The sequence below is a fragment of the Mesoplodon bidens genome (assembly GCF_964165515.1).
Source record: "Mesoplodon bidens genome assembly, chromosome: 16".
NCBI lineage: Eukaryota > Metazoa > Chordata > Mammalia > Artiodactyla > Ziphiidae > Mesoplodon > Mesoplodon bidens.
Window position 1 is genome coordinate 43,066,934 of NC_138173.1, and position 26,659 is coordinate 43,093,592.

Below are 26,659 nucleotides of genomic sequence, written 5' to 3' on the forward strand. Positions count from 1 at the left end.
TTCTAATTCTACCCCCTGTGAGGAGTGCCATCACCCTTGTCAGCAAGTGCTCATCTTCACCTCATTGTCTTAAGGCTGCTTCTTCAAACTGACCGAGGGGAAGCCACCGTCACCCTCCATGGGCGAGTCCAGAAGGCGGATGTGCTTCCACCTCCCTCTCCCCTCCCCCACAGTGCTCCAGGGACCACTCCCCTTGGGGCCACCATCTATGTGACCAGGAGACCAACCCACGTGCTCTTGTGCCCTCAGGTACCCTCACCTCCATCACCAACCTGGCCACGAGCCTGGCCCGGAACATGGACCGGCTCTCGCTGGATGAGGAGCATTACAACCGGCAGGAGGAGTGGCGGCGGCAGCTCCCGGAGAGCCTAGGCGAGGGGCTCCGGCAGGGCCTGTCCCGGCTGGGCATCAGCCTGCTCGGTAAGGGGCCGCCAGGGCCCGGGGCCCAGTACTTTTCACGGGCTGGTTGTGGACTGTCCATCTTTCTGCAGAGATGCTGAGGCTCAGAGAGGCCAAGGCACGCATTCTGGTTCCTACCCTGGCCAGCGGGGTTCTGGAACCGGCACCCTCTCCAGAGCCCGTGTGCGGCTGCGCAGGGCCATCCTGGGACCTGGCCGCTCCCCGCCCCCCGCTCCCCGCCGGTCGCGTTCCCGCCTTCCCTCGCCTCTGGTGGGAGATGCCTCCCTGCGTCCTCGCGGCTTCCGTAAGACATCATTCACTCCGTAGGGCCCCGCGCGCGGGGTGTCAACACAAGGACGGCAGCCCACAGCTGCATGCTTGCTGAAGGGAGCAACGGGCAAACCTCCTGAAGCGCTTGCTGCCTCTCTGCCACAGATACTGCAAACGCCTGCTTTTGTTTGGGAAGCACTTGAGCAATGTGCAAATGTCATGTAAACTTCAGTGAGGAGCCCACTTTTCCCTTTTATTTTTTTAAGAATGCCAGATCTGCCTGACTCCGAGTAATTGCCGTTTGTCAAGCAGCCAGATGGTATAGCTAGAGATGAAGATTGCTAGGGGTATTTCCAAATATTACAAATGTTTGAAAAATAAGTTGCTTTGGAAAATCTATGAAAAGGAAGCTTCCGAGCTGAAATTTTACAGAGCAGGATTTTCAAGGGTATCTTTTGTTTATTTGTTTGCAAAGGAATTTAAAACTGTATTGCTTGGCAGCCTGCCTGCCGAGCATCTGAAGGAGTGTGCATCTTGCAGAGATCAAAGTGGCCCAAAGCAGGGAGAGCAAAGGTCAGAAAAGATGAGCTTGAAAGGATTTGTCCTCTCTCCAGGCTGCAGTTTTGTACATAACCCCCCACCACCGCCACCGCTCGCAGCACGGCCAGCTGAGGCCCCGAGAGGAAGTCGTAAGATGTTACAACTTCAGGTTAAGTTACTAGAAAGTGTTTAAGTCCTAACCTGCAGTGGTGTGGGACGTGGTCCTGTGATAATGTGTGGGAGTGGGGACCCGGGGTGGAGCAGCTCTGGGGAAGGGTGGGGTGGTGCGGGGTGGCCAAGGTCCTCGGGAGCCAGCGGACCCCAGGCTCGGGTGTCCAGGTCCTTTCTCTGTGACCTCAGAGCTTCTCTTTTGTAAATTGGGGCTGAAAATTACTCTGCCGTTATTGGAAGTAATGCTGCTCGGTTGTGTGCCAGGCATAGGGTCCATGTTTGGTAAACAGCACCTTCATTATATTATGGTAGCAAAGGAGCTATAAGAGTTGCCTGGTTTCAGAGAGTGTCCCAGCAAAGAGAGACATCTGAGCAGTGGCAGGAGCATTTCTGCTTTAGTTTTAGTCCAGTGGGTTCAGTTGCTGTAACCACAGGAAGTGTCAATGAGGTTATCTTGGAGGCCTCAAGCCATCATTTGGGAACTGTGGGACCTCTTTCTGCTAAGAATCGTGGCTTTACATGCCCTCTGCTCTGGGCAGGAGAGCTTCCTTCTCGCTGTCCAAGCTCTTCTTGGATGGAAGCACTCAGCAGAGGAGACCTGAGCCGGCTGGCACGTGGCTGTTCCCATCCTGACTAACCCGTTCTCTCCTGACCCAGAGAAGCCCACATCCTCTACCCATTTTCCACTGTATAAAACTGTGCCTGATGGTAGAAATCAGTTACATGGGGAACCATGATTCTGCCTTTGTGATGTCACCCTTTCAAGCATGGCTCCTGTTATTAACCAGGGTAGAAAATCATAAACCTTTGAACTTTGCTATAGCCATCATGTTTTACACACACTCGTCCATGCGAGGGAACCACTTGGCCTGTCTGTGGAAACTACAGTAGGCTCGTGGCGTCTGTGGGCCCCTAAGAGCTCCACTCAGAGCAGCACATGTGGAGCAGTGTGTCCGTTTCTGTGCTTCTCAGACTAAGGTTGGGCCAACTAGCTTCCTTTCCTAGAAGAGTTCAAGAACTCTCTGCATCCCACATAATCACTGGGTCGTCTCAAAACGTCTGGTCCTTGATGTGTGGCAGGAAGAAAGGGGAGAATGGGACCAACCAAGTCCCCTCACCTGGGAAAGTATAGATTTGTCGCCGTTTAATCCATCCCCAGAAATGGTGTATAAAACTGCCAAATGCCAGTAAATGCCCGATTGAAGTTAGAGCTATTATCATGTAATAGTTTGAAAGCCATGCTTGGTGAAATCAAAATGCTACTTCCTCAGTTTCTTCCTTTGTAAGACATAAACATAAATGACCTGGTCGGTAAAAAATATATTTAAATAACACTTCTGGGTTGTCAAAGTACTATCACGTGGGTCATCTTATTTGATCTTCAAACCTAGGCATGAATGAGGCTAAGTGACTTGCCCAGGTCAAACCTCCAGGCAGGACAAGAACCTGGGTCTTCCCACGTCACCCACCCTGGAGGGCTCCAAGCCTGGAAACAATCAGGATGTGGGGAGACTGAACAATTGAAAGTTCCAGGGTAGGAAAAATACATTTCCCCCAAATGTTTATGGGTTTGATGGGCCTTCCTGACTCGGCTCGGCCCTCATGGGGACACGGTGGAGCGTTATGAGGCACTTAAAAAATCAAAGGACAGGACGTCTTCAGCTGTCCTGCCCAGCCCCATTGCCCCGGGACAGCGAGGAAATGTTGGGCTGCAGAGAGATGCCGCCGAGGCTCCTGCAGGAAATCCACAACCGTTTTCAGAAAGCAGTATCTTTTGGAAAAACTGTTTAGCCTGCAGAGTTGGCATCAGGCTTGCCCATTCCCCAGATGCCCCCACTTTCTACTACCCCCTGGAGCCTGCTGAGAGAGGATGTGAGCTCCGTGTCGCAGCTACATGGCACATCCCCTCCCAGATGGGACTTCTCCCTGGGGAATACCTAAGGCAGGATGTCAGAACTTGCTTCTCTGGCCCGTGCCTCACTTATGAAGCGCTGCTGGATTTCCCAGCAGCCACACCTGTCTTGACGGCCGCTCTCGGGACGCCATTCGGAATCCCGACCACGTAGGCCTCCACCAGGTGAGTCGGGACGGTTTCCCGAGCGAGTGAGTGAAGAGCTGGGCACCGAGAAGGCGCTTACACACAGCCCGTCTGATGCTGCCCTCAGCCATCAGCACCCTGCTTGGCAGTTAGAAGGGAATTTGGGAATAACAGACGTGCTTCCTTCTCAGTTTGCTCATCTGTCGTGGTCAGAACAAGCAAGCCTCAAGCCGGGGTGCCTAATACACTCTGTGGGGTTTGTTTGTCCCTGGAACGTGAGCTGTGGAGCGGTGTCCCAGCCCAGGCCTGTGCCTCCGCTATTGTGATTTTTTTTTTAAATGTTCAGAATAAAATTACAACATGTGATTAGGCAGCACCAAAATAGCCACACAGGCAGAACATTCATAGATAGTGACCCGGTGAGTTTTGCCTAATGCTGGGGAGCAAGTCACAGAAGAGGTGAGGGAGGGTCTTTTAGTCCCCTTGCTTCACAGAGCAAGCCCTCCTCCTCCAGCAAAGGGTAGGAAAGGAAGCACATCTGGGACTTCCCTGGCAGTCCAGTGGTTAGGACTCCATGCTTCCCCTGCAGGGGGCACGGGTTCAATCCCTGGTCAGAGAACTAAGATCCCGCATGCCACGCAGCGTGACCAACAAAAAAGAGGAAAGGAAGCACATCCGGCTTCTGCCCTGCCCAGCACACGAGGGGAGTCTGTGGAAGCACCCATTCCCTCCCTGCCTCACTTCATCACATCACAGCCGGCTCCATGTGGCAGCCCTCCCCGTGGGCCTGATGCCAGCGGACAAGTTTGGGGATCAGTCGCCGCTAACTAAAGCCTCAGAGCAGAGTTGGAGTGTACGGCAGTAAATAATTTACCAGTTGTGGTATTTAGCGGGATTACACTGCCTGAGAGACCCTCTGAAGCCCTGGGAGAGCAGCCTCTCAGGCTCAGCTGCAGACGCGGGCCGGGCTGCCGGTTTCTCACGCACCTGGGGCCCAGGGAGGTGTCAGTGTGTGTGACAGGCTAGCCTCCTGCCCAGGGCCTGGTACTGGCCCAGGGCACGCGCTCCCGCAGCTCCTTCTCTACCTCTTAGCATCTAACGCCTTGTCACGGGGTTCAGGCTTTCCACTTTGGGGGCTGCCTGAAGAATTTATCTATCAAAGTTTATCTATCAGAGCCTTCACCGTGGCCGGTGGCTGGAGAAAGTGGAAGATCAAAGGGGAGTTTCACTGTGATACGGGTTTGCACTTAAGCAGACCCAAGTCAGAGCCTTGTGTGGATAATCATGGCTCTATGCCCCTTGTGCTGGTCAGGCCTGACACATTAAAGGAAAATGGGAGATTTTCAGCTGCCCCCCAACTCTATTTTAATAGTGTTAATGGCAATCTGCCCTTCAGAGAAGACATTTCTACCAGAAATACAGGCAATAACTTAATTTATTGGTGAATTTGTAATTATTTACCCCACCTTTCTACTCTTAAAGCATGGAGATCTTTCACAGAAATCAGAAAGTGAAATCGCAAAGTCTGTGTTCTTTGATTTGATGCTACTCACTTTGAACTGTCTGCTATGAAATGATTTGAAGAGAAGACCCCAGGGTTCTTGCCTCTCCCAGTGCAGCCGGTTCCATTAATATTTCCCAGCTGCCCTGACTTCTGACCTCATAGACGGAGAGCAGAACATCAGATTCCTCAGACTGAAAACACGAGGCAAGCTCCCAGCCCAAGCACCAAGACTGGGTGTCTTGAGGGGGTGCTGAGACTGCCATCCCTTGGCCCCTGATAGCCAAGGTGGCCCAGGCCAGCTGTGAGCAGCTTCTTCCACTTCCCTCACCATTTCTTTAAGAGGTTTGGGAAGCGGTGGTCTAGGCTGGGAAACAGACCTGTCGCCTCAGGTCATTCTTAATCTGTCAGTACATAAACTTAAATGGCTCTGTCAAAATTTAGAGGAGTGGAATCCATGAAGAACATTGCCTTTACAACTGACCCGAAGGAACTGGCCTTTCATTTTACTGGATTTTGTTCAATGGAATATTACTGGAAATTAGCAGGTCATTAACTGAGAACTGGAAATCTCCCTTTACCCAGGAGACTTTGAATTAGTGGCATTTGGAATAATGGGATTTGACATGTACTAAAATTTCTACCAGGGGACTGTGCATTTTCATTAATCCTAGCAGGTTTGAGCTGAAAACAGAATTCTGTCAAGAATTGTAATGAAATTTCTTCCTCTTACTGGGTTAGGGAACCCTTCGCTCTGACACAGCAAAAAAATTGGACTGTTGGGGCCTTTAGTCAAACTCATCCCTGGTCCCTCAAGGTAAGAGGAGCAAGGGGGCACCCACAGAGGCTGAGGGATTCGCCCTCCAGCTCCGAGCATGGCCCGGCTGCCCCGTGGGCAAGCCGTTAAGAGCAAAGAGCCGTGAGCACAGGGTTTGTAGCTGTTATCAAGTGAACGGTTAAGTGGCCAAACCTCAGCTGAAGTGAGAGAAAAGGAAATTTTTCCAAGACTGGCAAAGGAAAGAGCTTGTTTTATAAACAGGATCAGTGAATAGCTTGGTGGGTAAGAGCGAGGCTGTGACTCTGACTCCCTGGACTCCAATCCTGGCTCAAGCACGGGGCAGCTGTGTGACCTTGGGAAAAACTCCTTAACCTCCCTGTGCCTCAGTGGCCTTGTCTAGGAACTGAGGATAAAAGCCATGCCTGATTCCCTAGGATTGTGACAATTAATGATCTCCTACAAGTAAGCTCTTAGCACATAGTAAGTACTCAAAACAGATTTGCTATAATAGCAATAATAACTGTATCAACAGTTACTCATTATATAATTATTAACATATTAACATTACATTACTATTAAATAACTGCCCTTATTCTTACTAAAAGAACAAGGAAAGGGGCTGGCCCTTTTCAGTTTTTTCATCCTCTTGATTCAGTGAAAATGTATTAGGCTCACTCTCCTCCTAAGGAATTGTTAGCTCCTGTCCCTAAACTCTGTTGCCTGATTTCTGGAGAAAGATGTGTGGGTGTCACTTGGGAATAGTCTGGCATGTTTATTAAATTCGAAACTGAACTTCACAGATCCTAACTATGTTGGGCCAAACCCAGTCTGAACATTGTGTTTTGATGAACATAATAAATGTCTAACATGTCCTCAATGTACTTAGATAAATGGTAAACAAATGCATAGTAAAGAGCTTTATAATGAGGGTGGGGTTTCATTTTCAATCCAAACAAAACTGTGTTCCAGATTGAAGGTTTGCACTTTCTCAGGATTTTATGCATCAGTCCTTACCTGGGGCCTTTGTTGTTTTTCAGGTGCTATTGCTGGTATAGTTGATCAGCCAATGCAGAACTTCCAGAAAACATCGGAGGCTCATGGTTCAGCAGGACACAAGGCCAAGGGTGTTATCTCCGGTGTGGGGAAAGGAATCATGGGGGTGTTCACGAAGCCCATTGGAGGGGCTGCTGAGCTCGTGTCACAGACTGGCTACGGTGAGTCCTGGAGAACCGGCCAACTCAGACATCACCGATAAATTTGCATTATTATACCAAGGTTTCCCTAAGATAATCTAGCCCCTCACATGACAGAGGAGTGAAAGATAGATATATCTATAAATAAATAGTCCTTTTTCTTACTTCTTTATTTACACAAAGAGTTGAATTGGACTATGACTAACAAATTACGATAATAAAATTATAAAGCCAGGAAATTAATAATTTCAGTTTATACAGGTCACAGAATCTTTTTACAGTCATTTAATAAAATCGACTTTAATGAAAAGTAACCAGTTAGAGGTTGAGGGCAATAAATCCATATACTGAAGCAGAAAGTAGACTTACTTTTTCTGGTGAGCAATTTGAAATAAAAAAATAAGTTATAAAGCAGGAAGATATCTTTAAAAGACAATGCGTCTGTATTTGGAGAATGAGAGAGAGAGGAGCATGCGTGTGTCGGTGGGTGCGTGCACACTTGCCCATGCAGCTTGGCGTCAGGCATGGCTTTCTCGCCAGCAACTGTGCTGCTCTTGCAGCCAGGCCCAGTCTCCTGGCCAGTGTCAGCAAAGGTGCGTGCTCTGCCACTGAAAACCCTTCCCTGAGCAGACAGGTGTGGAAAACTTGGGCTCATGGAACTACCGCTTTAGGCTGGTGCCAGGCCTCTCCACGCACACACGTGCGCGCAGGAGCAGTGGGTGCATGGGAGAGGAAGCGCCTCCTCCTGTGCTCATTTTCTGCATTCTTGGCAGAGCACATTAAAGTGACTTTACAGAACTAGGCAACTGGAATTGCTACCTTTTTCTTTTTTTTGGCCGGACCTCGCATCTTGCAGAATCTTAGTTCCCCGACCAGGGATTGAACACTCGGCCCTTGGCAGTGAAAAGTGCAGAGTCCTAACCACTGAACCGCCAGGGACCCTGGAATTGTTAACCTTTTTACCTAAACTCGGTGTCACCGTTTTGGTCATGAACGGGCAGGAGCTTTGCATCTGTGTCTGCATCTGTGGCCATGAAGTCTGCAGGGTCCATTTGACTGCCGCCTCCTGCGCCTCACGAGGTCTGACAAGAGGCAGCCCAGATTAGGGCATAAAACCCGTGTCTGAAAGGAAGAGAGCGGGAGATGAGTGCCCACACTCAGGCAACCATCCGGAGAGGCTCCTTTAAGAGACCACACAGACAGGAACATGTGTTCCTCTCCGCTCTTCCCCTCACCTCCTTCCCCTCAAGTTCTGTCTCTCACTCCTTCTGTGAATGACATTTTCACTCACAGGGAAACTGACAAAAAGAACTGCTGCAACTTATAACTGGACAAAGTTAAATGCTCCCTTATCAAATACTTAACACGTTAATAAAAATAGTAGTCCTTTCTGCTATAGGCTGCAGTGAGGTAAAGTCAACTTATACTTCATAAATTCCTCTGGTCTTGAAAATGCCATTGTCCCTCACTGTGTGTTTCCCAAGGATGAGGAACTCTCCCTTATGGAAGAGCACCTCAGAACAGAGCTTCACGTGGGCCTTGCTGGTTTCCATCATTCCTGTAAAACTTTTATTACTGCACTGAAGGTTTTACAAACCACTAACTCTTAGTCTAATGACTGTGCCTCGTTTATAAACATTTACAAGCCCTCAGAAAGCACACATGCTGTACCATCTTTGGTTCTGAAGAGTCTCTTTGGAGGACTGCATGGCTGCTGCTGGGTGCCCTCTTTTGGTGATGGCACCAGGGAGAGCATGTAATAAACCAGAGGCCCCAAGAGCACTCATAAATGTATATGGATTCATGTTTAACAGCTGGATTAAGTCACTTAAATACTGTATCTAGGCAAACCATGTGCCTTTGTGTGCATCTCTGTGTGTGTTGTGTTTTCTATTTCACCAGCCACAGCACAGATACAGAAGTATTGTAATATTCAGCAAGGAAGTCAACTAACAATCTTGACTTTTGTATCACATAAATTGTAAATGATGTGTGAGCTATTGCTCCAGAATGATTACTCCCAGGAGCATTATGCGTCCTCTAATTGCCAGTCTATGCTTGGAGTGTAGCTCATTCATATTTCAGTTTGCAGCTAATATAAGATCACCAGGGTTAAGAGCATTGCAATGTTTAATGATTATCTATATGCTTGATTCCAAAGATATGACATCATTTTGGATCTGTAGCATTTTATGGATGGCTTTAAGCAGATGACATCACTGTAGCATGAAACTGTTTTCCAGAAAACAGCTAGTAAAACTCCCTTACTTCTCTTACCACAGGTATTTTACACGGAGCTGGACTTTCTCAGCTTCCCAAACAGCGCTATCAGCCAAGTGATCTGCATGCTGACCAAGCTCCAAATAGCCACGTCAAATACGTCTGGTAAAATTATCTAGACACTTGTTCAACTGTACACGTGCGCTGTATGTTAACAGGGCCTGGCTTGCTCTCAAGCTAACGGGCCACGCTTCCAGGGGAGCCCAAGAGGAGCAGCTGTTTTCGGGGAAAGGCTGCCATCCACAGATCTGGGCTGGCAGCAGGACGCCACTGCCCCACACACAGGTCCCACTCAGGGGAGGATGTGCCCTGGCAGAGGTGCCCGGGCCTGCAAGAGGGCCTGAGATTCTCTATGGAGCCAGTGTTCTAATTAGGGGTGACATTTCTAATGGGAAGAAAAGGAATTACCAAAGCCAAGGGATATCTTTGTCTCCAGGAGGAGCTGGGTTCTGTTGACCAGAATCAGAATTAAAGTGACAATTACATTTCAAACTGAAATTAATAATCAGATTGGTGAGGGCCTTTGCCTTGGTACAAACAGTGAGCCCTGATAAGTGACCATCTTTTTCTAAGCTGGCTTTGGCCTCATTTTTCTCCTTTGAAACAGGAAAATGCTTCAGTCTCTGGGCAGACCAGAAGTCCACATGGCCCTGGATGTGGTTCTGGTGAGGGGCTCGGGCCAGGAGCACGAAGGGTGCTTGCTGCTGACGTCAGAAGTGCTCTTCGTGGTGAGCGTCAGCGAGGACACCCAGCAGCAGGCATTCCCTGTCACGGAGATCGACTGTGCGCAGGACAGCAAGCAAAGCAACCTGCTCATCGTGCAGCTTAAGCAGCCAAGAGTGGCCTGTGATGTAGAGGTACATTTCAGAAAACAGGGTGACCAGGGTTAGCTGCCGGCAAAGTTGAGACACAGGGTGACCGCAGGTACCAGGCATTTATGAGCCAGCAGCATCTGGAGTGGATGCTGGAGACCAGGAGGGCTGCCAGGGGAAGGGGTGTGGGCAGCAAGGAGGCCGATGGACTCAGAGCTGGGGCTAAGCCACCGTAAGAATTGAAGGTTGGCTGTCATGGAGCTGGGAGCTGGGGTGCTGGAGCTCCAAAACAAGCAGGTCTGAAGAAGAAGGGCCAGGACCAAGGCAGCAATTCCATGCAAATACTCCACGAAGCAGGCCCAAGTCTGCACGTGGCCTGGGAGTGACTGCAGCAGGTCACTTTAGCAGGGACAGGAGAGGACCATCATAGAAGTGAGGGGTGTCATGAGGGAAACAAGGCACAAGCAGTAGGCCTGACCTTTGCAAGCTCACAAAGCAGGAGGCCTGACTCACTCCCCTCTCTCATTCCCAACTCCTGAGAGTTCAGGGTCAGAATTTTGTCAACTCTCTCCCATCCCCTGCTCTATATTCTGTGTGGCTCTGTGTTCCCTTTCCAATAGGACGCTTTCCCATCCCCTAAGTACCACAAGGTACCTCCTGGGGATGCTGCTCAGGCTCGTGGGGCAGCTCCCTGGCCACACAGCTCCTGAGATGTGCTGGCTGCTGGCTCCCGGCTCCACATAAGTTGATGTAGAATGGATGTTCAGGTGGGGCATTCTGGGTATCAGGGGTCAGAGGTGAGCAGCAGTGCAGCCCGGGGTGAGCAGGTGCACCCACTGCAGAACTGCCCTGCCCCTGCCCTCCCTGCTGACTGCCTGATCCATGGGGCCCTGAGAGTTGACCTCAGAGACAGACATCTTTTTTTTCCCCACACAGCTTGACGGGGATGGATCAGAGGCAAGGTGTAGCCTGCTGGTCCTAACTTAGGGTCTGAGTAGCCCCAGGAAAAGGACAGCAAACCTGCCTCGAGCAGGTCCTGCCTGATTCCTTCTTTCATTATTTTCTTCCTGGTATGGGAGCCTGCGTCTCCCTCACACCACTGTTTGCGTAAAATTATTTGAGAAGATGGAAGGCAGCCAACCACAACAACTCTGAGATTTCTCTAGTTTCTTGGATCGTAATCAGTCAGGCTTTAAGCTGGGGCTTGGCACTAGGACTACATTGCTGGTTCGAGTTGATGACTTTCTGGGAATAAACAGAGGTCAGATGTCCAGCCTGACTTTATTAGATCTGCCAAAATCTTCTGATCCAGATGACAATAAAGCAGCAGTGATCTGGCTACAGGCCTTGGCAGGGGATAGTATCATTATCTTCAAGTCCTTGGTCCTTAACGAGAAGCTCCCAAAGCCCTGAGGAATATCTGTGACCATTGTTATTCCTTAGTTGCTTGGGAAATATTTCAGATCTTAAACTATTGAGACTAGAGAATCATCTTTAGCTGTTAAACTGTCTTCAACTGTGATCTTTCTCTTTGACTTTTCTGCTTGAGGAAGGGGTACTGTGGGGAATTACAGCTGGAGGGGAACAGACCTCAGTTTCTCCGGGGGTTACTGAGATGACAGGTGGAGTCACCCCTCCCCCCCCCCAGAAGTTGCCAAGGCTGAGACCATGGGAACAGTGAGTTAGAGGCAGAAGCACTAACACTCTGGACGCCATGCTCACCACTCGTTTTCCATTGGTGTTCAGTGGTAACAGGGTCGGGGCGAGGTGGGTAGCTGAAACAGAGGCAGGAAGAGATGACAGAGCAGGGAGCTTACACAGCAGCACCCGGCACTGGGCAGACCTGAGCAAACTGGTAGATACCAAGCATGCTGTCAGCCTCCAAACTGCACTTTCTCACTATCTATCTGTTTCCTTTACCTCTAGACCCCAACTCCGTATTAACAAAAAGTACCTGCCCAATGAATCCTGTGTCCAAACCCTCACCTCCTGCCTCACCCCAATGGAGACCCAAGCTGCAGAACAAAATGGTCTTTTGTTTATTGAGAGCTAGTAGACCCTTCCTTAACAGTGCTATAATCCTGTGTATTTTCAAACTGGGAGTAGGGGAGTCACTCAGCAGTGCTGCCTGACAGTGCACCTTCCTCAGTGGCCATACCTAACCTAAGCCACAGATGTTAAGCTGGGCTGGGAAGCCTACCCATTATCTTCCAGTGAAAACTAAAGAACAGTATTTTAAAATCTTTACATGAAATGGCTTTTCTGGGATTTTTGCTCTAGATGCTAGGAAACACAGCTCCTTTGAATTTTGGAAGGAATGAATTTGTAGATGACATCATTCGGTATATTCAAATATGGCAGGATTTTTTTAAAAACCAGCATTTGCTTGTCTTAGTTAAATGCAGCCATTTTTAGGGTAATAATTGCTTAATATGCCTGGCACATTATTGAAATCCCTTATGAGAGGCTCACAATGAGTCAGAAGGTCAGTTTATTCCTTGGCCATGTTCCTTTCACAACACGGGTTTTCCTGTGCTGCTGTTCAGGAGGAGCAATTAAGACTCTTGTGTATTCAGAGCTTTCCAGCTGAATCCTGACCCCATCAAGTGATATCATCAGAGCTCTGGCTTTTGCCTGGTGGTGCACAGCTTTCATCTGTCAGTGAATCTTTGGGGGCCTTTATTTTCTTTCCCAAGCTTAAAAATATGAACTGAACTCTAATGGATGCCCTACTTATTCCTTATTTCTCTGGCAGGCAGACCTCTTTACCATCCCACTGGCTTTCTGCAGCTTTTAAGACACCCTTGGCTGCATCGTCTCTGTGCCCTACACAGAAATATATAAATTCTTTACTATTTCAAAACCTAAAAAGCCCTCATTAAAATGTTTATAATTCTTCCAGAGTGGTCTTCCCAATATTTGGTAGGTAAAGACCACTGAAAGGTCAGTGGCTACCTGATCCCCACAGGTCAGTGGCTTACACTGGAGACTTCCCACTCCACTTGATTTACATAGTAGATAGCTACAGCATTTCAGGATGGGAGGAATTTATAGCTCCACTTGCCTTTGATGGGTACTTTCTCAGAGAACCTCTCTTAAGAACTTAGGTAGTATATCTCAGTTCTCCTATTTGAGTTCCACTGAAGATGAGCCAGACTTTTATGAACCATAAATGTACTTTGCATCCTCCCTCTTTTCCATAAAAATTTCCCCTTCCTCTGCCCAGTTTTTTTATTTTCTCTGGCTTTAAATCCTAGTATTTATAAAAGCAGAAAATGTTACAGTTCAAAAGGTATTTGTTTTTCTAATGCTCTGTCCAAAGCCACTGGGTTTGAAAGAGGTAAAGAGGTTCTGTCTGGAGAGGTTTGCAGAGACAAGCAAACAGAGCTTTTATCTCAGGGTTTAATGTTGATTAGATTCAAGCAGAGGAAAGACACTTTTCTCCTTTGTTCCTGGACTAGGCTAGTAAAGAGCCAGTGACAGATGTTTTGAGAGTTAATGAGTAAAATATTCTGAAATCGTCAACTTCAAACAAACATGGGAGTTTTACACAACACCAAATGCTTATTCGGTGGCTTTATTAGATAACCTAAAAGGCACAATATCCAATGTCTCAAGGCAAGAGAAGGAATGATTTTGTTATGGAAGTCTCCTTATGAGCGTTTGGCAACTAAAAAAATCTTTTTTTGGATCCCAGGTGGATGGAGTTCGAGAGAGACTGTCAGAGCAACAGTATAACAGACTTGTGGACTATATCACAAAGACGTCTTGTCACCTGGCCCCCAGCTGCTCTTCCATGCAGACACTATGCCCTGTGGTGACTGTGGAACCTCTCCCTTCCACTGTGAAAACATACCATTATATGGTTGAGCCACACTTTGCCCAAGTCTTCATCAGTAAATTTACCATGGTGAAAAATAAAGCCCTGAGGAAAGGGTTCCCTTGAGTCCCCTCTGAGGTGTTGATTCCTGCTTGTGCAATTTATTTCTGAAAAAGAAACCTAATGAGCTCTAACAACATCTAATGTGGACAAAACCCAATGTTCTACAGTTGTTATAGTAATTTTCTAGCCTCTTCCAAAACTAATTCAGCTTCTTCCTTTTTCCCAAAACTAAGATACTTCAAAACTGAGTGATTGATTGATTAAAAACCCTATTCCTTTCCCATTTGGGGTCAATGAACAGAATCCTATTATTAATCTTATCACGTGCAGAAAATACATTCCTTTTTGCTGTTTCCTAAAATTTCGACTATAATTAGGCTCTGTTAACTAACACAAAACATGGTCAGGCCTTGGAAACAGATTAAAACTTCATCCTCAGTTGCATCTGTTTTTAGGCTGGGACAACTGCCTAATACCCTCGTCTGCAGCGGTTCAGATTCTTCATATGAAATTAAATGCTTAGGAGCTTACTGTTTAACTTGTTAATAAATTTGTTACTTAAATGTGATGCTGTTTCTTTAAGTGAAAGCTGCCATGTACATTCCTAAATCTTTATGGAAATTTACAAAGCATTCTGATGACTGTCCAGGTACATTTTTGGAACAAATGTTTTTCTACTTTGTTTTACTAGGCAAGCTTAGAGAATCTTTTGTCTACTGATAAAAACAGACCCCAGGTGCTCAGGTGAGTTAGTTCCATAAGCAAAAACACTACTGGGGAACTCCCACTACTGGTTATTATTGTGGAAGGACTCACCCTGATGCACTGGCAGACTCAAGAACCCGAACATTAACCTGAATAATAGTTTATTTTGCTGACTTGGCTTGATCAAGCATAAAGATATTCCCAGTATCTGACATTCTTTTGTCTTTAAAGATGGATTTGGCTTAAGATCCTGGGTCACCAGGTACCACCTTTAATATTCAGTAAAAATTTGATACTCCAATTAAAACACATTTTTACTCATTACATCCAAACTTGGGCCTACAACCTGATACCTACAATTGGGAGATGCTAAGAAAATTCAGTTTCAAATGCCCACTTTAACTTTCTTTAAACTTAGTAAGCCTCACATGTTATTGGGCATAAGAGGTCACTGCACAGTTGTTTGCTGTTAATGGAAATTCAGGCTGAATATGGAAAAAATGGTTCCACCATTACTTTGCTGTAATCATACTCATTTAGGAAAGTTTTGTCAACCTCGAGTAACTATTTTTAAGATTGTAAATATCTATTAAGTCGTATGGTAATTTTGCATACTACTTTAAGAATTGTTATATGAAATCGTTTAAAATAAAAGGAATCCTTGAATTACTGGTAACACATAAATGTGGGTTCTTAAAATGCAGCTTTTCACTGATACTTGGGTTTATTACAGTTTACATCATTGGAACTCAGGAATTTTGCATGAGTTAAAAAGAAAATTTTTGTTAACATAAGAACTGGTGATTAAATTAGCTGTGGCTAAAATACACTTAATTCTTAAAGCTCTCTGTAGTATCACTTTGATCACAACAAAACCACAATTATTAAAGGGGAGAAAGTTCCTAAGACCTCCCTGAAAAAATGTTATTACCACACTTTAAATTAGCAGACATTACTCAATCGCAATTCCAATTAAATAACACAACTTTTTCTAGACTAGATGTATATTCCATATTGTATAGTTAGGTCTTCAATAAAGTAATACTGAGTAAAGAACCTTAAATTTTAATTACCTACTATTACATCTGTCCAGTGGTTGGATCCAGTAGGGCAATCCAGTGACAATGAAGTCCAAAGACGTTTTATTGGAAAGGCAAGTCTCTGTTCCTTTTAAGAGCCCACAGTATAGTAGTCATGTCGGCTCATGCAGACCCCTTAAACCCATGGCCCAGGCAGTTACCTCAGTGAAATGGACAAAATGTGAGAGGAATCAAAAATGTCCTAAAACAATGAAAATTTTAAAAAATATTGAAATCAAGTTATCGTCATAAGATTCATAAAGTTAAAAATCCCTGACCAATTCTAATGCAAGTACCCTGAACTGTAAGTATCAGCAAGAGTAACTGCACAAAAATTTAGTGTCCACAGTATTTGTTAATCATTTATTTATCATGCGAAACTATTCCTTAGCCCAGATATTGGTAGTTCATAGTTCAGGAACACAGGTAAGTGACAAACTTCCATGGAATTCAACCCAAAGAAATTCTGTGGAGAAAAACAGAGTGGCCAAGTTAATGACAATCATTCTCTTAATACCTCACCATGCTAGAGAACCCCTGAGGTCTACTGCTACCAGTGGAAGCCACACTTTGATCACTCACCCTTAGCCCAGGAGCAGCCCTGTTCAGGCTGCCTGGGCTCCAGGTCCATTCTCCCCCATGCTCCCTAACCTCCCTGACCAGCCTCTTTTCCATTTGGGGCATTCACACCTTACTTTGGGTTTTTTTGCTTTCATTTACCAAATTCTGTTTTTCTTCAAGTCCACCCCCCACTCTGTTCCCTTCTCATACCCGTACTGTTCTTAAAAACCAGTAGCCCATCTGTTCTAAACATTTCTATTCCTATCTCCAAATCTGTTCCTCTTTTTCTTATTGTTTTTTAAACAATCAGCTTCTTTTAAGTAAAAGGTAAAAAATATATATTTTAAAAAATCAGCCTGTTAACATCTGATCATGAAATGCATACCCACTGTGGAAGTTTTGAAAATTTCAAAGGTACAAGAAAACAGCAATGTTAAGATTCCACACACAACCACTAATATTTTCTTGATCTTTTTACCTTCAGCCTTTTTTTCTGTGCACTCTTTATTTAACATAGATTACCCTTTACAAAATACATTCTTAGTTTTCTGTTCTACTAATTTCTGTTACTTTGTGATTACCAATTCTAAGGGACATAATAGTCCATGATATGAATGTCATAAATTCCTTATAAATTTTCCAACCACTGGGAATAAAGTTGTTTTTCTACTATTATGTATTATATATATTAAACTGTGGCATGTATCTGTGACTGATACCTCCGTAATATAAACAACTATAGAAATGGAATGTAATAGAATTGAATCTTCTATTAAGCAGAAGTTATTCATAGTCAAAATTATCCTTGAATCTTTTAGAAAACTGATCTGAGTCCAATACAGCAGGTCTCCCCCACACCCCAGATCTTGGGAAAGATCACACACACACACACTCACACATACATACATATGGCAGTTGGAATGCTCCTTCAGGAACAGTCTGCCTGAAAAAAAAAAAAGCACATTCACATTCCCCTTGTCACAGCAAACTCACACTGGGGTGGTAGACAGGATCTTTAACTCTACTTGAATTGTTCTACCTTACTATTTTGTTGAGCCTGAATGAAGTTAAACACATGAATTACAAGATTCCATAGTACAAATAGTTTCATCAGGTACTGGACACATGCTTTCAAATCAATTTAACAGACGACCTTTCATCAGCACACAAGCCAGTCCTCTTCTAGACACAGAACCTTAATCACACTGTCCATAAGGCAGTGGACCTTAACCACCCAAACCAGAATCTCTGGAAAGCCACCAAGTCACCTATGGACATGCAAATAAACTATAAAAGGTGTCCAAAACTTGTTTTTTAAAGCACTTCTAAAAATGTGATTTTCCTGATGCCAATCTAGCAGTAATAGCACAACATGCAAAATGATTCTGAACATAAAATTAACTTCATGTCAGCAAGATGGTGCAGTAACAAAGCTCCATACCCCTACTCCCTAAAAAGAGAAAAAGCAACAACACATGGACCAAAGTGTCTTTGTGAGAACTGCAGAAATCAATTAAGCTGCAACAACCAAGCAAACACCTAAATATGAAAAAGCTGCACTCAAAATGGCAGGAAATGTCGTGCACTTTTTTCTCACCCTTGCCCCACCCCCTCCTCAATGCAGGTGTGGTCAGGAGGAAAGTGACCAATTCCTGACTCCTCCTTCAGGGCAGAAGGAAAAGAGAAGACCCTGCATGCAATGTTTTGGCTTATTTGAGGGCTTCCCAAGGGACTGCTTCTATCTTTATCTCAGAGCACTGATGAGAATGGTGACAGAGTTTAACTGACTTATGAGATACCACCAAAAAGACCAACGTATGTACTCTGGAAGTGCGAGAAGGGGCAGAGAGTTTATTTGAAGAAATAATGGCCAAAACCTTCCCAAATTTGAGGAAAGAAATGAATATATAAATACAAGATGTTACTGGAAGTAAGATGAACCCAAAGAGACCCAACACCAAGACACATTATAATCCAACTGTCAAAAACCAGACAATGGATCTTGGAAGCACCAAGAAAAAAATGATTCATCGCCTACAAGGGAGCCTCTGTAAGATTATCAGTGGATTTCTCAGGAGAAACCTTGCAGGTCACAAGGATGTCAGATGGTAAATACAAAGTGCTCACACACACACACACACACAAATTACCAACCAAGAATACTATAACCAGCAAAAATGTCCTTCAAAAATCAGGAAGAAAATTAAGACATTCCTAGATTTAAAAAAAAACCTGAAAGATAAGGAGTTCATTACTACTAGATCTGCAATGAGAATTCTTCAAGTTGAAACAAAATTACACTAGACAGGGACTTCCCTGGTGGCGCAGTGGTTAAGAATCTGCCTGCCAATGCAGAGGACACGAGTTGGATCCCTGGTCCAGGAAGATCCCACATGCTGTGGAGCAACTAAGCCCGCGCACCACAACTACTGAGCCTGCGCTCTAGAGCCCGCGAGCCACAACTACTGAATCCCGTGCGCCTAGAGCCCACACTCCGCAACAAGAGAAGCCACTGCAATGAGAAGCCCGCGCACCGCAACACGAAGAGTAGCCCCTGCTCACCGCCACTAGAGAAAGCACATGCGCAGCAACAAAGACCCAACACAGCCAAAAATAAATAATAAATTAATAAAAAAATTACACTAGGCAGTAACTCAAAAGCCATGTGGAAATATAAAGTTCACTGGCAAAGGCAAATATATGAATAAATATAAAAGCCAGTGTTGTAACTGTTTCATATCCCCACTTTTAATTTTGTAGGATTTAGAGACAAAAGCTCTAAAAAAAAGAAATCTATGTTAATGGGTACACAATATCTAAAAACACAATTTGTGGCATTAGTAACAAAGTAGGGGAGCAGAGTTGTAAAAGAGAATTTTTGTATGTGACTGAAATAAGTTGTTACCAATTCAAAATAGATTATAACAATAGGTTGGTTTAAACTCCCCAAAAGTCATAGATCTGAGGAATGGATACAAAACAAGGTCCAACTATGAGCTGTCTACAAGAGATTCACTTTAGATCCAAGGACACACATAGTTTAAAAGCTAAGGATGGAAAAAGATTCCATACCAACAGCAATCAAGAGAGCAACAGTGGCTATACCATTAGCAGACAAAACAGACTTTAAGTCAAAAATGTTACAAACACCAAGGACATTATATAATGATTCACCAAGAAGACAGATTATAAATATCAATATATATGCACCAAACATCAGAGCTTTGAAACATATGAAGCAAATGCTAACAGAATTGAAGGGAGAAATAGACAGCTCTACAGTAATAGTGGGTGACTTAAAAAACTTTCAATAATGGCTATAAGAACCAGATAGAAGATCATTAAAAAAATAAGTGGACTTGAACACTACAGACCAATCAAATCTAAGAGACAAATACAGAACATTCTACCTAACATGAGAATATACATTTTTTTCCTCAAGTGCATATGGATTAATTTCCATGTTAGGCCATAAAACCAGACAATAGATTTTAAAATACTGAAGTCACATAAAGTATCTTTCCTAGTCACAACAGATGAAACTAGAAATTTATACCAGAAGGAAAATAGAAAAATCTACAAATATGTTGAAATTAAACATACCCTCCAACAACCAGTGGGTCAAAGTAGATATCAGAAAAGAAATTTAGGACTTCTCTGGTGGTGCAGTGGTTAAGAATCCACCTGCCAATGCAGGGGACACAGGTTTGATCCCTGGTCTGGGAAGATCCCACATGCTGCGGAGCAACTAAGCCCATGCACCACAACTACTGGGCCCATGCTCTAGAGCCTGTGAGCCACAACTACTGAGCCCATGTGCTCTAGGATCCACATGCCACAACTACGGAGCCCACGTGCTGCAACTACTGAAGCCCACGTGCTTAGAGCCCGTGCTCTGCAACGAGAAGCCACGCAATGAGAAGCCTGCTCACTGCAACAAAGAGTAGCCCCCACTCGCCACAAATAAAGAAAGCCCACGCGCAGCAAAGAAGACCCAATGCAGCCAAAAAATAAAGAAAAAAGAAATTTAAAAAGAAGTCAAGTCAACAACCTAAGTTTACACCTTAAAAAGGTAGAAAAAGGGGCTTCCCTGGTGGCGCAGTGGTTGAGAGTCCGCCTGCCGATGCAGGGGACACGGGTTTGTGCCCCGGTCCGGGAAGATCCCACATGCCGCGGAGCGGCTAGGCCCGTGAGCCATGGCTGCTGAGCCTGCGCGTCTGGAGCCCGCAACGGGAGAGGCCACAACAGTGAGAGGCCCGCGTACCGCAAAAAAAAAAAAAAAAAAAGGTAGAAAAAGAAAAGCAAGCTAAATGAAAGCTAGCAGGAAATAAAGATTAAACAAAATAGGGAACAGAAAAACACTAGAGATACATCAACAAAATCAAAAGAGCTGGTTATTTGCAAAGATCAACCAATATAACAAACCTTTAGTCAGACTAAGAAAAAAGACTCAACTAAAAACAGAAATTAAAGGGACATTATGTCACCAAATTAGATCACCCACATGAAATGGAATAATTAGATCACCCACAGGAAATGGAATAATTCCTATAAACACACAACCTACCACGAAATAAGAAACAGATTAACAGACTTATAACTAAATAAGGAGATTAAATCAGCAATCAATAACCTCCCAACAAAGAAAAGCCCAGGATGAGATGGCTTCACAGGGAAATTCTACCAAACACTTAAAAGAGTTAACACCAATCCTCCTCAAGCTCTTCCAAAAAACTGAAGGGGGGCGGGGGGGAACATTTCCAAATTCACTCTATGTATTTTTTTGTTTTCTATATATTTATATTAAGACATCTTAAACATTTCTGTATGACGGAGAGACTGCCCCCCACCATGTTTTCCTGAACCTCTCACGTGTCTCTTGTGGCCACATCTGACTCACTATCTCATTTAGGAATATAAAACATTCTATAAGACCAGCATTACCCTGATATCAAAGTCAGACAAATATAACACAAGAAACTAGAGTAATATCCCAAATACAGATGCAAAAATCCTTCATAAAATACTAGCAAACAATTCAACAGCTCATTAAAAGGATTACATACCATGACCAAGGATGATTCAACATATGAAAATATACCACAGAAGTACAAAAAAGCCACATGATCATCTCAACTAATTCAGAAAACGCATCTGAAAAATTCAATACCTTTTCATGATTTAAAAAAAATTCAAATAAAGAACAAAAAGAGGGCTTCCCTGGTGGCTCAGTGGTTGAGAGTCTGCCTGCCGATGCAGGGGATGCGGGGTCTGGGAGGATCCCGCGTGCCGCGGGGCGGCTGGGCGTCCGGAGCCTGTGCTCCGCAGTGGGAGAGGCCACAGCAGTGAGAGGCCCGTGTACCGCAAAAAAAAAAAAAAAAAAGAACAGAAAGAAACTACCTCAATATAATAAAGGTGATACATGAGAATCCCACAGCTAATATACTCAATAGTGAAAGACTTAAAAGCTTCTCCAAGCTCGGAAAAAAAAAAACAAGGATGCCCATTCTTACCCCTTCTCTTCAACATAGTACTGGAAGTCCTAGTCAGAGCAATTAGGGAAGAAAAAGAAATAAAAGACATCCAAATTGGAAAGGAAGAAGTAAAACTAGCTCTGCAGATGACCTGATCTTATATGCAGAAATCCCAAAAAGATTTCACACGCACGCAAAAAACTGTTAGAATAATATCGGCAAAGCTGCAGGATACAAAATCAACGCACGAAATCAGCTGTGTTTCTAGACACTAACAATGAATAATCAGAAAAGCAAATTAAGGAAACAATCCCAGTTACATTAGCATTAAAAAAAAATACAATTCTTAGGAATAAACTTCACCAAGGAGGCAAAAGACTTCTATACTGAAAGATACAAAACATTGCTGAAATTAAAGAAACAAATGGAAAGACATCCTGTGTTCATGTTCCCTTAACATCATATCCAAAAATTAACAAAATGGATCAAAGACCTAAAAGAGCTAATAAAACTATAAAACTTTTGCAGAAAATATAATACTTTACAACACTGGATTTGTCAATGATTTCTTAAACATGACACCAAAAGCACGGGCAACAAAAGAAAAATTACATAAATTAGATTCTATCAAAATTTCAAATGTCTGTGCATCAAAGGACACAATTAACAGACTGAAAAGGCAATCCACAGAATGGGAGAAAATATCTAAATCATATCTGATAGGGAGTTTTAAATAACTCCTACAACTCAACAAAAGCAATCCAATTAAAAGTGGGAAAAGGACTTGAATAGACATTTCTCCAGAGAACATACACAAATGGCCAAAAAACATGGGAAAAGATGCTCAACATCATTAACCATTAGGGAAATGCAAACGAAGACCAAAATAAAACAACACCTCACACCCATTTGGATGTCTACTATCAAAAAACCAGAAAACAAGTGTTCACAAGGATGTGGAGTAATTGGGACCCTTGTGAACAGAAGTTGGTGAAGTGAAAAATGGTGCAGCCACTATGTAAAATAGTATGGCGGTTCCTTAAAAAATTAAAAACAGTACTACCATATGACTTAGCAACTCCACTTCTGAGTATATACTCAAAAAAGTATTAAAGCAGGGTATCAAAGAGATATCTGCACACAAAGCAGCAGCATTATTCACAGTAGCCAAAAGCAATCCAAGTGTCCATTAACAGATGATTAAACAAAATGTGGTATACAGATAAAATTGACTACTTAGATGAGAAGAGTTCTGAAGACTGGTTGTACAACAATGTAAATGTATTTGACAATACTGAACTGTACACTTAAAAATAAAGTTAAGACTGTATATTTTATATATATTGCCACAGTTAAAAAAGATTTTAAACAGTAATTTCAAATAACCATATTACCTTTATATTCCAAAATCACTTTGCACTCTGAAAGATACCAGCCTTCCTCATCTCCTCAAAATCTTTTAGGGAATCATAATTTCTGTAGAAATCTGCATATGCCTTCTTTCTTGGTTCAGCCACAGCAAACTAAAAGGTAACATATCACATTTAGGACTTATTTTTTTTAATTATTAGAAACAATATCTAAAAACAACATAATCACTAAGTTTTTGTTCACCTTGAATCCAACTTACCTTGAATCCTATTATTAAGGCCCTTAAAGAGGTAATTAAGTTAAAACGAAATCTTTAGGGTGGGTCCTAACCCAATATGACTAGCATCCTTAGAGGAGAAGAAAATTCATACAGAAACAATGCTAACACACAGAGGACCATGTGATGAGAGGGAGAAGACAGGAATACAAAGCCAAGGTGAGAGGCCTCAGAAATCAACCCCACAGCCAACTTTTTTTTTGGACGCGGCGCAGGGCATGCAAGATCTTATTTCCCCAACCAGGGATCGAACCAGTGCCTCCTGCAGTGGAAGCACGGAGTCTCAACCACTGGACTGCCAGGGAAGTCCCCCACAGCTATCTTGATCTTGGATTTCCAGCCTTGAAAAAAAAATTTCTATTGTGGAAGCCACCCAGTTTGTGCTATTTTGTTATGGCAGCCCTAGCAAACTAAGACAGCTTCATTTAAAGATGGAGGACAAGCTACCTGGGGAATAAGATACTTTCCCATCACACTGAGGTGGGTGGAGAAAGGGTAAGAGGAAAGGAGCACATTAAAGAGGGAATTTCTTTAAAAAACTCTAGGGACTTCCCTGGCGGTCCAGTGGTTAAGACTTTGCCTTCCAATGCAGGGGGTGCGGGTTCGATCCCTGGTTGGGGAGTTAAGATCCCACATGCCTCGTGGCCAAAAAAACAAAACATAAAACAGAAGCAGTATTGTAACACGCTGAATAAAGAATTTTAAAATGGCCCACGTCAAAAAAAAATCTTAAAAAAACAAAAGACTCTATATGCTATCTATGAAAATAAAATACATTTTCAAATTTAAAACACATTTTTGGACCATGAGCACAAAGTAAAAATAAAACATACATACCTTATAGAAAGTTGCAACTCCCAAGGAGACAACGAATGCTCCAACAATATGAAATCGCAGACGCTTGGCCAGAAGACCACGCATCTGAGGTTTTGTCAAAGAACTGGAAGCCATGGTAGTTTTTCTCCTTGACAGCTAAAATAAAAGACAACTCTTAGAACATAAGATACCTAAAGAACTCTTCTGCATAATGCATTTTAATACCCAGAGAGGCACAGGCAGGACAGTGGACCGACTCCTCTCCCAAAGCCTAAGGTCTTTACTGGCTTAGCGGTTTCATCTTCTCACACGGTGAACGACCACCCTAAATAAGCAAGATGATCGCAGCCCAACAGTAGTAACCAGGGAACAAGAACGACAAAAACCTCACCCAACTACAGGGAAGATTAGCAGCGGCTCTGGATGGGGAATTACAAGTGCAAACAATCCTAGCATTTACTCTACAAGCTTACTACCAACTCATTTCAGCCTGTGAGACAGCTGTTTTCCCATTTTATTGAGAAAACCGGGATGCAGGAAGGTTACCGGACTATTTCAAGGTCACGCAATCAAGAACTAACACTCGGGCGGGACCCCAGCAGGTCCCGCAGGGCTCACTTTGTGACCCGGGCCTGAAGGCCGCGGCGCGCGGGCCGGCCTCCCGACCTTCGGCGAGCGCGGCCCGGCCAGGGGCGGAAAGGTCGTGGGCGCGCGCAGGGGGCTGCCGGAGCCCACCCCTGCCCTCCTATCACAAGCCCGGTGACCCTCCTGCAGCTTCCCAACTCCAATCACAAACGCTACCACAAAGCTGACGCCCACTAAGGGCCGACGGTGCTCCTTAAGCCTCGGGAACGGATGAGGAAGAAACCACCTTCCCATTTTGTAGGTGAAGACAGTGGGACCAGACAGGTCAAAAGACGCAACCAAGGTCACGCTGAACGCGGTAAAAAAGCAGCGGCCACCGGGCCCGGGCCGGCTGTCTCAAAAGCCCGGTGGTCCCTCGAGGCCCCCTCAGCAAACCCGACCCCCGTGGGACCCGCGCCGCCGGCCCGCCTCCCCTAAAAGGCCGCAACGCGGGCTTGCTGGGGTCGACGAGGGCGAGAGGCCCGAGGTTTTCCGCCCCAGAGATGCAGAGTAACGATTTAGCTCCAAGGAAGACCGACAGCAGGCAGCGGGAGGCGGCAGGTACGGGAATCCGAACGAGGGACGCAAAACGCCCAAGACTCACCTCAACAACGACGTCCTTGGAGAAATGGACGGCGTTCCCGCAGCGCGCAGGCGCATAAATAGAGGGAATGGAGAGAGGATCCGGCTACGGTGGCCCAAAGAGTACAAAAGGCCTCCGGCGCACGTCCCGCCGTTCAGAGCTGAAGTTAACCTGCGTATTTAGCCTCTTCTCTGTGTAACCATGGATTCAGGGTTTGAACTTGTGAGTCAGTTTCCTTAGTCAAGTCGAGATATTGATCTTACTCATACACAGAGTTGATATGAACTTATTGGGGAATTCAAAGATTTTTAATATGTGAAATTTTTTTTTTAAATGTACCCTACAATTACAGCACAAATCATCCTGGGCATGGATTGCTCCAACTATGTGCACAAACCAACATTTTCATTATGACTATCCTTATGCATCTAGCCACTTGTTTGGGTAAAGAGTGAATAAGACAGCTAAGTTCCAGGAACTCACAGCCCAGCAGATGAGACAGACATAAACTGAGTAACATCAATCCCAAGCAGTAGGCGCTACCGTTGACACGTGACCCTGGTGCTGCAGAAGCAATTACCTGCTTGGAAAAGCTGAGCAAGTTTGGATGGAAGTATTTGTGTGGACTTTTAGTAAAAGACAAGTGTTTTAAAGCAAGGCATCTGGAAGTTTATGGAAAGTAGTGTGTAAAGTAAGGCTCTTGTGCCTTAGGGTTGTCAGACTTGGTTTTTATTGAAATAACCTGGATTTGTACCGCATTATTCAACTCAGCAAGTACTGTGAAAGATTCATAGGATACATGATATTGATTCAACATATATAGGTTGAGCAATTACTAGGTACCAGGCTCTGCTATTAGCAGGGAAGATCATCAAGAAGATCATGGAGTCTGTCCTCAACTTGTTAACAGATGGCTCTGGGGAGTGAAACCTTTCAGCCACACAGAAATGGTGCTAATTGAAGGTCAAAAAGCTCAACAACACGTTTTTTCAGACTTATTGTTGTTGAAGACAAGTTCGTGTGCCTGAGAAATGGTGAGGCCAAACAAACTGAGATGTCAGAGTTTAGAGCAGAGAAAGGTTTATTGCAAAGGCCAACCAAGGAGAACAGACAGCCCGCGCTCAAAACAACCCAAATTCTTCAGTGGTTTGGGAGGAAGAGTTTTTAAGGGCAAAATTTGAGGTGAGGGCTGCAGAGTATGTGACTTTCCTGTGATTGGCTGGTGTTGAAGAAACAAGGTGGTGTTCCAGGAATCTTGTGCTCAGCCTGAAGTTACGTTCCTTCAGGAACTGGGTGGGGGCCTT

The 26,659-nt window shown here is 44.5% G+C and overlaps 2 protein-coding genes across 13 annotated transcripts in view; one reads left to right on the plus strand and one right to left on the minus strand.

Annotated features, from left to right (window-relative positions):
• VPS13B (vacuolar protein sorting 13 homolog B) overlaps positions 1–15,236 on the plus strand; it is an 805,800-nt gene extending 790,564 nt beyond the window's left edge. For all 10 annotated transcript variants that reach the window (XM_081258369.1, XM_081258366.1, XM_081258373.1 and 7 more), the window contains 5 exons: positions 250–420; positions 6,735–6,911; positions 9,173–9,275; positions 9,778–10,027; positions 13,680–15,236. In XM_081258369.1, the coding sequence (XP_081114495.1) occupies positions 250–420; positions 6,735–6,911; positions 9,173–9,275; positions 9,778–10,027; positions 13,680–13,928 (950 nt within the window). In that variant the 3' untranslated portion in view covers positions 13,929–15,236. The remainder of the gene's footprint in view (positions 1–249; positions 421–6,734; positions 6,912–9,172; positions 9,276–9,777; positions 10,028–13,679) is intronic.
• Positions 15,237–15,695: 459 nt separating this feature from the next.
• On the minus strand, positions 15,696–25,476 carry COX6C (cytochrome c oxidase subunit 6C). 3 transcript variants are annotated; one of them, XR_014017749.1, is made up of 5 exons: positions 25,377–25,476; positions 24,170–24,304; positions 23,079–23,207; positions 17,117–17,153; positions 15,696–16,115 (listed from the first exon to the last, which is right to left on the minus strand). XR_014017749.1 is itself a non-coding variant. In XM_081258381.1 (4 exons), exons 1-3 carry the CDS (start codon positions 25,025–25,027, stop codon positions 23,094–23,096), a joined length of 327 nt encoding a protein of 108 aa, XP_081114507.1. In that variant the 5' UTR covers positions 25,028–25,317; the 3' UTR covers positions 15,696–16,115; positions 23,079–23,093. The 3 variants fall into 3 exon arrangements, 1 of the variants encoding a protein (XP_081114507.1); XR_014017750.1 differs by lacking the exon at positions 25,377–25,476 and adding an exon at positions 24,950–25,320; XM_081258381.1 differs by lacking the exons at positions 17,117–17,153; positions 25,377–25,476 and adding an exon at positions 24,950–25,317.
• Positions 25,477–26,659: the final 1,183 nt, after the last annotated feature.

What these genes read in the sequence shown, in the direction of transcription:
- COX6C (XM_081258381.1), bottom strand. Translation starts at nt 25,027, where the DNA reads ATGGGAAGGTGGTTTCTTCCTCATCCGTTCCCGAGGCTTAAGGAGCAC. An exon ending in TAGTGGGCGTCAGCTTTGTG is followed by an intron (nt 24,305 to 24,949) that starts GTAGCGTTTGTG and finishes CTTTTATTTTAG; the next exon opens with CTGTCAAGGAGAAAAACTAC. An exon ending in GAGTTGCAACTTTCTATAAG is followed by an intron (nt 23,208 to 24,169) that starts GTATGTATGTTT and finishes GTTACCTTTTAG; the next exon opens with TTTGCTGTGGCTGAACCAAG.